Source organism: Chiloscyllium plagiosum, unplaced genomic scaffold, assembly GCF_037043375.1.
Source record: "Chiloscyllium plagiosum isolate Xiang-an unplaced genomic scaffold, Cpla_swu_hap1 HiC_scaffold_23, whole genome shotgun sequence".
Lineage (NCBI taxonomy): Eukaryota > Metazoa > Chordata > Chondrichthyes > Orectolobiformes > Hemiscylliidae > Chiloscyllium > Chiloscyllium plagiosum.
This window is the reverse complement of record NW_028270161.1, coordinates 42263912-42276124: the sequence shown is the minus strand read 5'-3', so window position 1 is coordinate 42276124 and position 12213 is coordinate 42263912. Positions and strand designations below refer to the sequence as shown.

Sequence of the window (12213 nt, the reverse complement as noted above, 5' to 3'; positions counted from 1 at the left end):
ACTCCATCTGCCACTCCTCAGCCCAGCTCTGCATCATATCTAAGTCTCTTTGCAGCCGACAACAGCCCTCCTCACTATCCACAACTCCACCAATTTTCGTATCATCTGCAAATTTACTGACCCACCCTTCGACTCCCTCATCCAAGTCATTAATAAAAATTACAAACAGCAGAGGACCCAGAACTGATCCCTGCGGAACTCCACTTGTAACTGGGCTCCAGGCTGAATATTTGCCATCTACCACCACTCTCTGACTTCAACCGGTTAGCCAGTTTTCTATCCAATTGGCCAAATTTCCCTCTATCCCATGCCTCCTGACTTTCCGCATAAGAAGGCATAACAATATGTTTATTGTTAACACGCTTTATTGAAGAAGGTGTATGCGTCTATTCTGCAGATAGTTTTAGAGATTAGGCTACTCTGTGTAAAAGTGAAGAATGAGTTATCAGTTGATAAATGTTGCATTATGTAACGAATCAATTTGTAATTCCTGAAAAGGACAGATCTATGTAATGGAAGTAGGTTTGCTCGCTGAGCTGGAAAGTTTGTTTTCAGACATTTCGTCACCATATTAGGTAACATTATCAGTGAGTATCCGGAAGCCCACTGAAGATGTTACCTTGTATGGTGACGAAATGTCTGAAAACAAACCTTCCAGCTCAGTGAGCAAACCTACATCCAGAACCTCAACCTGAGCTACAAATCTTCTTCTCAAAACTCACTGAGATCTATGTGATGGTCAACATTTAGGGCTGTGCTTGAAAAAGAGTCCAGCCAGGAGTCACCTTTGGCAGCTAGGGTTACACAAGGACATAGAAGGTACAGTGAAACAGTGAGACTAGAAGCTGCCATAAATAGCTTCGCAACCCTGCAAATGTCCCACCAGGGTGTCCTAGACACTGCACATTGACTGAGTTAGGGGAATTTGTAGTGATTAGACTAATCATTGTGATAGAAAGCAATGTGAGTTTCCCAATGAATTGAACAAAAATTAGCAAAGCCCAAGATATTTTGCACGATTTTCTTGCTACTTGCTTATTGGTTCCCAGGGAAAGTTATGCAGCACAGCCTGCAGCGCAAATTGTTGAGCACGTCCTGGTTAAACAAATTTGGAGGAATATTATTGAATCACAAAATGATAATTATTTAATTATAGCAACACACCTAACTATGTGATTGGCAGATCACCAGTTAAATTGTTGATTAGATGAGAGGTGTCTACTGCTGAAGCCACAGTTAGCACCGTCAGTGGGCTAGAAACAATCCAGCCAGAAAGCAATGATAGGGGGAGAGTAAGAGAAATAGGTCTGAGGTTTCACCAAAAGGTCATCATCATAAAATGATTGAAGTGGCTAATCCTGAAGAATCATGAATGCATGTGGTCCTTGCACACATTTATCTCAACATATCTAATAGAGGTGAGACTAGATTTGTACATATGAATAATGATTTACCTTCACTGGTCCAGGGAAAAGGAGGAGTTTGGAAGAATCAAATTAGTCTGATGATTTGATGGCTGGATATGAGTAAATACCAATATTCCCTCCAACACAAATTGTACCTGAAACCAATTCAGATCAGAGTCAGATGTTTCTGATGAAGTGGAAATTTTAGTTAAAAGTCAGGGCATAATCAGTGTTTGTCAGAGAAAACTCCTCAAATTCAAGCCTAGGTTACTTAAGTTCCTTTCCTTCAGAAAGTCTGTGAGGAATAAGAAACGAATCATTAAATTTAATTTGTAAATCCATGAAAAATGAGAGAGGTATAATAAGTTGATTGGAACTTGACATGTAACCTCTTCATAAAGTAGGTAGGAGTGCAATAGTACCCTCTCATGGCCATTTGTGTATGTATTGTAAGAGACCTCACCTTTTAGTTTTGGTCAACAGACTGAAAATGAAAACACTGCTCTTTGAAAAAGATAGTAAGTATATGGAGTTATTTGCAGGTTTGGGGGAAACGAGGAAATCTAACTGGTGCGTGTGAAACAATGTCACTTTGAGGTTACGTTTAACGTTACTTTGAGGTTACATTGGGTCCAGCCAAAGTGGCATTATTTGTTATGGGTTCGGGAGAACTCAGCGTAGTAACAAGCCTTGATTGTTCAAGTGGCAGTTCAGCACAGACTCTGAGGAGGTGAAATCAGAGACAAGCAAGGAGACCTGAAAAAAAGAGCAGAACAACTACATTCAGAGACACTGAAAGAAATCAATCATTCTAGAATGCAAAGAAGTGAAGAAAGAGCCTGATCCAACCAAGTAACCAGTAAACTACAGAATGATCAGATTGTTGTGCTGGTAACATTGACACCTCATTGAAGAATAAAAGATTGTAAAAACACCACATCTAATTCTCCAATATTGGAGTAATGATAAAGATCTGTATTCCTCTGACCATTTTCTCCTTTCACTACATATTTATTCTTTTTTCTTTTGTGTCAGTGTGTGTAAAGAGGGGAGTCTTTAAAGGGGTAAAGTTTACATAAAATAGAAATCATGTTCTTTTCCTGTTCCTGATAAAGTTTAAAAAGTGCCCCACTAAAGAGTTATTTTGCGTTGTTACTGAAGAAACCTGGTATGCTTCACTTTTATCTTGGATAGCAGTTAGTCAGATGCAAATTGGGATTTTGGGAACTTTCACATTCAGCACAATTTTGGAAACTTGTGGAAGGGGAGGTGCTGGCCAAGTGGTATTATGGCTGGACTGTCAATCTGGAGACCCTGGTAATGTTCTGGGTACACAGGTTTGACTCCTGCATTGGTAAATGATTGAATGTGAACTCAATAAAAATCTGGAATTAAGAAAGTAATAATGACCATGAATCCATTGTCAATTGTGGGAAAAACCTATTTGCTTCACTCATGTCCTTTAAGGAAGGAAACTGCCTACATGTGACTCCCCAACCCACAGCAATGTGGCTGAGCCTTCTGGGCAATTAGGAATGGGCAATATGTACGGGCCTTGCCCACAATGCCCACATCCCATGAATGAATGGAACAAAATTAAGGCTTGATTTCCAGTGGACTACGCCTTTGATTTGGGACAGTATGTATATATGCAAACCAGAATAAACTTACGCAGTTTGGGTACTTGAAAAACATATGCATGTACTTGTCTCTCCTGCAAAATATCACAATCACTTTTTAGCAGTTTTAGCTGTCCAAGATAAATGTGTATCAGTTCTCAACCCGTTTCCTCTAATTAGAGTCATAGAGACGTACAGCAGGGAAACTGACCCTTCAGTCCAACTCATCCATGCTGACCAGATATCCTAAATTAATCTAGTCCCATTTGCCAGGACATGGTCCAAAACCCTCCACAACCTTCCTATTCATATAACCATCCAGATGCCTTGTAAATGTTGTAATTGTGCCAGCCTCCGCTACTTCTTCTGGCATTCCGTACATGCGCTATGCTCTGTGTGAAAAAGTTGCCCCTTAGGTCCTTTTAAACCTTTCCCCTCTCACTCTAAATCTATACTCTGGTTCTGGACTCCTCCACCCCAGGGAAAAGATGTTGTTTATTTATCCTATCCATGACCCTCATGACCTTATACACGTCTACAAGGTCACCCCTCAGCCTCCGCACTGCAGGGAAAACAATTCTACCTCTCCCTATAGTTCAAAGCCTCAAACTCTGACAGCATCTTTGTAAAGTGGCCTAACCAATGTCCTGTACAGCTGCAACATGACTTCATAACCCGTACACTCAATGTTCTGACCAGTAAAGGAAAGCATACCAAACACCTTCTTCACTATCCTGTCTACCACTTTCAAGGAGCTATGAAGCTGCATTCCAAGGTCTCTTTGTTCAGCAACACTCCCCAGGACCTTACCATTAAGTATATAAGTCATGCCAGGATTTGCCTTTCCAAAATGCAACACCTCACATTTATCTAAATTAAACTCCATCTGCCACTCCTCAGCCCATTGACCAATCTGATCAAGATCCCATTGTAATCTTGGTTATCCATTACATGTCAAATTTTGGTGTCATCTGCAAACTTACTAACTATACCTCACATCTAAATAATTTATATAAATAATGAAAAGCAGTGGACCTAGCATCAAACCTTGTGGCACACCATTGGTCACAGGCCTCCATTCTGAAAAACAACCCTCCATCGCCACCCTTTATCTTTTACCTTTGAGCCAGTTCTTTATCCAAATGGCTAGTTCTCTTTGTATTCCATGAGATCTAACCTTGCTAACGAGTCTACCATGAGAAACCTTGTCGAACGCCTTGCTGAAGTCCATATAGATCACATCCACTGCTCTGCCCTCATCAATCCTCTTAGTTACTTCTTCAAAACACTCAATCAAGTTAATGAGAACTGGTGGATTCTGCATTTCATTGTCAAAGCGTAATGCAATGCTGTTAAAAAAAACATTATTCAGAATCATTTAAGATGTGAATGGATTTCAATAATAAATGTTTTCAATATTCTCCGTGTAGCCTGTAACTGCAGTTTGGAAGGAACAGAAAGGCCTGCATGTGACAAGACAACAGGTGCCTGTAAATGCCGTGAAGGTGTAACAGGGCAACATTGCAACAAGTGTGCATGGGGTTACTGCAAGGAGTTTCCAAAATGCACAGAGTGTCATCCTTGCTTTAAGCTGATAGATGAAGAGATATGTTCCATCATCCGAGCCACTGAAAGTCTGATCAACAAGACCAACTTCGTGCCTGGACAAACTCCGGGGCCCTCCTATAATGAAAGGCTTAAAAAGTTAGGAAAGAAATTTGCTGCAGTTGCCAACAAGTTAAATGACTCAGTTGCTTCCCCGGATGCATTTGAAAAGACAAAGGATTACTTTGACAAAATCAGGTAATTTTCTTCAATTTAGTTAGCTGTACGGAGAAAGTATTTATTTTAACTTCAGATCGCAATAATTGATACTTGACTATTTTAAATCTACTGCATCACAGACTTCAATCTTAACTTTAACAAGAGGCAATTTAACATATGTGTCTACGCCAGTGACTGAAATGGATAGAAGCCCAGTTTGACATGCTGGTGCATTTGCAGACAAGTTCTGACCTAGTTGTCAGTTTTATTTAGGATACATCACGCAACAGCATCTATCCATTATAACATAGCAGGAAAACCCAAAGTTCTTTTGATTTTTCCATTTGAACTTTGTCTACCATAATGTTGTGATGTGGTAGAAACCTTCGTGGTTAAAAGTCAGCCCTCTAGCAGTTGGTTTGTGGAGTATTTTAATAAATTCAGATTATAGGCAAAGGTAATTGCATCTTTCTGCAATACTTGCAGGCTGTGAGAAATGTTCTACGGGGTTTCAATATATAAAAAGAAAGGTGAAGTATGAGCTGGAGATGACAAACTAACTGCCAATACTTCAGCAGTTAATATGAAATGATTTACATTGAATGTTTTAAGAATATAGTTTTGTTTGACAATAACATTAACTAGAATCAAATATCCATAATCCTTCTGATACATAAGGCCAGAGTGCAGTGGAAGCACTACATATTAGGCTGGGACCCGAATACAACTAGTACTGACACGCCCAAGGCTGTGTGAGGGCTGGAGAAATCCTCTGCCCTAAATAGTGTCTGTGACATGGCCACTACACAGGATCACCCAGTTTTCCTCAGCTCAAGACCTTGGTGAGCTAGCATATGTAGTCACACCCAGGGTTTTGAAGGCACCTTGGATGGTTGCCTAGTCAATGTAGATTCATGCTTTTTCACCACCACCCATCCCCTGCTGAGACCACAAACTTCGGTGGGGTCAATACTGACTATCATTTACAGGAGGAACATTGTATTTACACTGGAACCAAAGACCCATGAGTTTTCAGGAACAGTCTATTCTTCCACTATTGGAGTGGAAAATAGTTTTTGAACAGAAACATAATTATAAAAGTGTGAATGGTAAATTCATATTCCATCATTTTTCAATTGGTACAGGTAGATTTTTCCCTGTTTCAAATTGTGGGGGGAGCAAAAACAGCATAAAGAAACATCATTAAAAGTAACACATGTGAAAATCCATTTATTGCCTACACTTCAAATGTCCATGAGAAACATCAACCATTCAGCTGTGGTATTGAGGGGAAGCTGGAGAAAATGGTTGAAGATCAGATGAGCTTTAATAATTTTCTCGCAATTAGTTAAATTAAATTCCACTGTAGTTGGGTTCCAATTCCAATCTACGATTTTGGGTAGCAGCCCCAGATGAATGTAAAGAAACTAGTGACAGAATATAGCACATAGTCCTAATGTGATACAGATTCCAAACTATCATCCATGAAATAAAAATACAGTTGGATAATTATTAAACAACAACTAAACTATAGACAATGTGTTAATCTTTTTGGAACTTGTTATTCAGGGAAATCAAAATGCAGATCAACACACACTTGAATATTTCAAATAACACTGAGCAGCATAACCGAGATATTGATGATTTGAATGAAGAAATTGACAAGCTCAGTCAGAAAGTGAATAGATTCGGAAACGACTCCAGGACAATAGCTAACGCAAGTGGTAAGTGTACCATTGGAAGAGACATTTAAATAACATACCTGTGCTGTGTTCCCATGTTAACTGAATGCTGGATTTAGATGATTAAAATGATCATTATTAAAATTAAAGTAATATATTGAAATAGCCACATGTTTTACAATTGTATGCTGAAATGCACAAGTAATTAACCTGAAGGGATGTTCATTCTTTAACTGCCTGAAGGAAACCAGGTCTGCTTAGAGCAGTGCAAAACAATGGTTGGCACACAAATGTTTTTATTTATTTTACACAATATATGGTCTTGGCTGGCCAGTACAGTACTTTTTGCCGATCTCTCAATATAGAAGAAGCTCGTGGTAAGCCACTTGATTGAAGCACTGCAGTCCATTTCAGTTAGGTATTCTGAAGTCCTATTAGAAAGGGAGTTATGGGATTTTGACCTGAGAAAGTGATCAACAAGCTTTTTAAATTGGTTTACTTAATCTAATTATCTAAAACACATACAAATTGTGTCTCTGCAACATTTGTATGAAGGCATTATTATAGAACACATACCTGTTTTAGTTCATCGCTCTCACCAATGAGAAAATTGAGATTAGCTAAAACCTATTCCCAGAAATGTCTGCCTTTTAATTATTAAAGCTCATTTAATCATTTTAATTAAATTGTTAGTTGCACTTACCCCAGATCAGCCTTAAAACAAAATGTGATACTCCTGACACAAAGAAAGGAGCTTAACATGCCATCATTTAAAAAAAAATGATAACTGAACAGTACTTTCTTCAATCATGATAATGTTTTTGTTAATGAAAGGCCTAGTAAATTAGATGCAAGCAAAATATGACCAAATTTCAAAATTGAGATTTGGATGGACTATTGATATGGAAATTATCATTGAGCATTGCAAATAAGATAGTTCTTTCCTCCTTCACTCCTCCTATCCTGCCTCACATTTAGATGAATTCTGGTAGCTGAATTATGTTTATAGCATTTTTATAGACCCATTTGTAACAAGACTTTTTTTCCATTCTAGTAGTTGTCAACAAACTACCAGCACATTGAGTAGTGTGATGTTGTAAAATATTCACAATTGCTTTACACCTCACTCATGGATGAAACCGCTGTCACAAACCTCAGGCAGGCTAAACACTTGATTTATTCTGTAGTTAAACCATAACTGTGTTATTTACCAATGTCCTTGAAACTCAGCTGTGCAGAACAGAAGCTAACTTATGAAGCATATCTTATCTCAGAGGTACTTCAGATATATTGCTCATCAGATTTGGGTCCATTTTGTTTTCTCTGAAATGCTTACCTCGATTTTGATTGTTTGCAGAACTTTGTGTTGCTTCAAGGTATTTTCTTTGGTGAAGTCTGCAAGCGACATTTATGCTCTACGGGTGAGGGTAAAAGAAAAAAAAATAGTCAAATTGCTTATCATTCTTCTTAGGTTTGAACCTTTGTCTCTTTACTGTGTTAGTTTTCCAACCACTGGATCTTTCACTGACCTGCTCTGAACATATCCCATCAGTCAGTCGCTAAAGGTGGATTCATGGCCAATAACCCCACTACCACCAATGCCTCCTCCCCTACCCATGGCCCTCCAATTCTCCTCCACATACCCACCTAAATACCTTCAATTGCCTGTGCTTAACCTTCCTCCTTCCCCCCTCAAACTCCACAGCCTGTACTTTTTCACCTCTTTTGCAAAGAACTCTCTACTTCCCACACAAGCCAGACTCAAGCCCTGCTGAAGGATGGACAGATGTACCCCAGGATTTTATTCACCCCAAACTTCTGTCTGACTTCAAAAGGCAGCCCCTAGACATGACCAACCAGACCTCTATGTTTGCAGCTCCCTGACTGATGACACATAACAGTGTTTGACTTTGTATGGACCTACAGGACAGATTGCTGCCCCATTTCCCTGGATTGCATTCAGATAGATCCCCTGATCATGAGTGTCCCAGGCGGATAACTGATTGTGGCCAAGCCCCTGGACTGTGTGTGGACTGTGACCATGACTGACAATACTAGGACCGCCTGACAGACAATACAACCACCCAACATTAACTGGTCCAAAATTTAGACCCCACCAGTTTTTGACATGGCTATTTGGTTAATAAAACTAGTAGTGAATTTGGCTCTAGCTGTCGTGCCAACAAGCTGACAGAGATGGCAATGCAAGATTTGGATGTTGCAAACATGCAGGTAGATGTTAAGTGAGCAAACACTATGAGAGTAAGTGAGCAGCTCCGAGATGCTGCCTGATCCAATTCTTCATTTGGTTGCCTGTCCAAGGGTACAAAGTGTCCTTGCAGCAGCCTTTCACAACTAGTTGCTGATGTGCCCTGTAATGCCGATGTCTGTTTCCGGAGCAGCCTATAAAGTGGATTGAAAATGTGTCATAATGATCATAAAGGCTTGGCAACAAATTAAACATTCATCCAAGGCACCCCTGATATTGCCTCTCTCTCTCACACACTCTCTTAGTCCCACTATACCAACCCTAATGCCCTTTATATAAACCATGGTCCCCTTATATCCATATGCCAACTTATCTCCCCCTGCCAACTTAGAGCCTAGTTCCACCGACTACCATTTCCCCTTCACCTGTCATGCCAACTAATTGAATATACATCCACGTAGGAGGAAAATTCATTCTATTACTTAATTACAGATTGCACTCCATTCAAAAATGTATTTTCATTCGTAACTTCACAATTTGACACCCCTTCACAAGTTGGACAGTTCCAAGGGAGTTATGCAGAATCCTTTCCATTGTTAATAGTCCTAAATAGCATATGATGACCCTCCTCCCAACAAAGGGTGCCTAACCCCTACCACGAAGCTGCCCTGAGGCAATATGTAGAGGGTTAATGCAGCTTCATAAAGGAGTACCATAGTTGGCCAAAACAAATGCAAAATGAGAACGGACCTGCTCTTACCTGGTCCAATCTCCACACTCCAGGTTCCAGATGGTCATTAAAGTACAATTTCATGGAAGCAGCTGGTCATTTAAAAGGCACAATGCCTCTGGGAACTGTGTTTATGCAAACTACAGCCCACCCCCGGTCCTATTCCCAGGAAAATGAGAAATCTTGAGTTTGGGTGGAGAAATTGAGATCCTCAACTTCTTCCATCATATTCTCCGCAACAGAAATGCTCTGTGGTGTGCTCTGGAATTTGTGGAAAATTTGTCCCACAGTTACTGCTATTTCTGGTATCTGTTATTATTTCAGCACAAAAAGTATTCCAGCTGATGATATTTTAAATGACTAATGCAACACAAATTCTAAGAGTTTTGTGATGCTTGGCCATTACCCTTTTAAACAACTACTTCATGCATTTGAAGGGAAACAGATAATTTCATAAAAGGAAAAGGAATAGAAAGATATGCAGATGATTTCTGACAGTAGGAGATTCACATAGAATACAAACACAAGAAAATACTAGTCTCAATGGGCTGATTTTGCATTGTACTTTCATTATAAGGTTAATTATTGCAGACTCACTGTTATGAAAATTAATATCAACTACACATTTAATGCATTTAAAACATTCTTCGTTATCACGAGTAAATTTTAGGTGTTTGTTTTCTTTTGGCCATGACCAATATATGTGTCAATAAATCTTTTTGCCCTTGGAGAGATTGATTCAATTTTAATAGCCTAGTGGGGAGCTTTTTGGATTTAAAAAGTAAAATTATTTTCTTTCTCTCACACACTAGAACAAAATGTGGTCTCACATAGTCAATTAACCAACATTGCCCCTTGCACAGAAAATTAGGTAATAGTAAAAAAAATTATAAAAATTATAACTCATTCTCTATTTGGGTGCAGGCCTGATGTTTCTTAGTTGAGATGTTCCTTTGGCTGCAGTGAATATCTTGAAAGCATAAGATTTCTAAGGAACCATGAAAGTTGTTATAGTTGCTTTACACCAGGTATGAATTTCTCAGGTGAACTTGAAGATAGAACAAGGTGGAGGAGAGTCCTTCCTTCTCTTTCAAGGCCTTACAGTTAGGTACTTGGCTACTTAGCTGATTGCAGTGGTCTGATGACTTTAATTGCAGGACTCACTCTGGTGAAATCCTTTTGAAAGCTTGTTTGATTTTTGTTCATTTTTCAGTGTACAAAGGTGGCCATCTTATTTTGTGATCCCCATGAAAAGTTGAGTCACTGTCCAAATACAGTGTTGTGTTAATCTAATAAGCAATCTTATTGGAGGTTCTTTTTTACCCACTGTGGTTTCAACCAGCCAAAATTAGCCTCTGTGTTTGAAAAGTAAATCAACTTACCATAATGACGGTGTCAATGAGACTTGTCTACTTTTATCCTGTTCCACAATGAAGCAGAGAAGATGGTTACTTAATTTACAAAAAAGGTCTGCCAAACTTTTAAAATGCAGCTTATACAGTATAGCTGTCAAGGTTATGTCATCACCTGATGTGACATCACTGTCACACTGTTCAAATGTCATGCCGTTGGAAACCAGGGAATCTATGAAATTATTTTTCTTCCTTATGCTTTGGGAAACTTTGGTCAGGACACACATAACTCCATTGCCTATTTGATGTAAAGTAACATGTAATAAAAGTTTCTGCAAAATGACCCATGCAATCTGTCTTTCCCTGAATCAAACCGAAGCTCCCAATTTGCGAAATGTCCCGTCATTTCTAACAAATGTTCACGTCTCTTGACTCTGGAAAAGAACAGAAATCTGATCACAAACAACCAATCACTTAGATACAAGGGAAGAAATGAATACATAAAAGGAGGTCAGGGTAGAGTATATGGCTCCTTGAACCTGTTTCATTAATTAGTGTGATCATGTCTAATCATGTGCAACAACTCTACTTTTTCACCTCCTTACCATATCCCTTGATTCTATTTCAGTCTTCAGTATTTCCCATGATGTAACACAGATGACCCTCTGTGGCAGAAAACTCCAAAGCTTTGACTGAAGAAGTTTCTCCTAATCTCAGACATAAATAATTTACTCTTTACCCTGAAACTGGGCATCTGAGTTCTAAATTACCCAGTAATAGTATATACCCTGGCAAGCCCAACTTAAATCTTGTATGTTTCAGTGAGATCATCTGGTCCTGGGAAGTGTTGCTGAACAAAGAGAACTTGGAGTGCAGGTTTATAATTCTTTGAAAGTGGAGTCACAGGTAGACAGAATAGTGAAGAACGTGTTTGATATGCTTGCCTTTATTGGTCAGAGTATTGTGAATAGAGGTTGGGAGGTCATGTTATGGCTGGTACTGAATATTGGTTAGGTCACTTTTGGAATGCTGTATTTAGTTCTGGTCTCCCTGCTACAATAAGGATGTTGTTAAACCTGAAAGAGTTCAGAAAGGATTTACAAGGATCTTGCCAGGGTTGGAGGGGTTTGAGCTATAGGAAGAGGCTTAATAGACTGAGGCTATTTTCCCTGGAACATCGGAGGCTGAGGAGTGACCTTGTAGAAGTTTATAAAATCATGAGGGGCATAGATAGTGAAAATAGACAAAGTGTTTTCCCTAGGGTAGTGGAGTCCAAAACTAGAAGGCATAGGTTTAAGGTGAGAGGGGAAAGATTTAAAAGGGACCTGAGGGGAAACTTTTTCACACAGAAGGTGGTATGGAATGAGCTGCCAGAGGAAATGTTGGAGGCTGGTACAATTACAGCATTTAAAAGGCATCTGGATCGGTATATGAATAGCAATGGTTGAGAG

General features: G+C 39.2%; 1 protein-coding gene across 3 annotated transcripts in view; it reads left to right on the top strand.

Annotated features, from left to right (window-relative positions):
- Nucleotides 1-12213, top strand: part of LOC122561661 (laminin subunit beta-4) — a 180842-nt gene that overhangs the window by 142345 nt on the left and 26284 nt on the right. For all 3 annotated transcript variants that reach the window (XM_087999570.1, XM_087999569.1, XM_043713613.2), the window contains exons 26-27: nt 4456-4828; nt 6359-6513. In XM_087999570.1, the coding sequence (XP_087855696.1) occupies nt 4456-4828; nt 6359-6513 (528 nt within the window). The remainder of the gene's footprint in view (nt 1-4455; nt 4829-6358; nt 6514-12213) is intronic.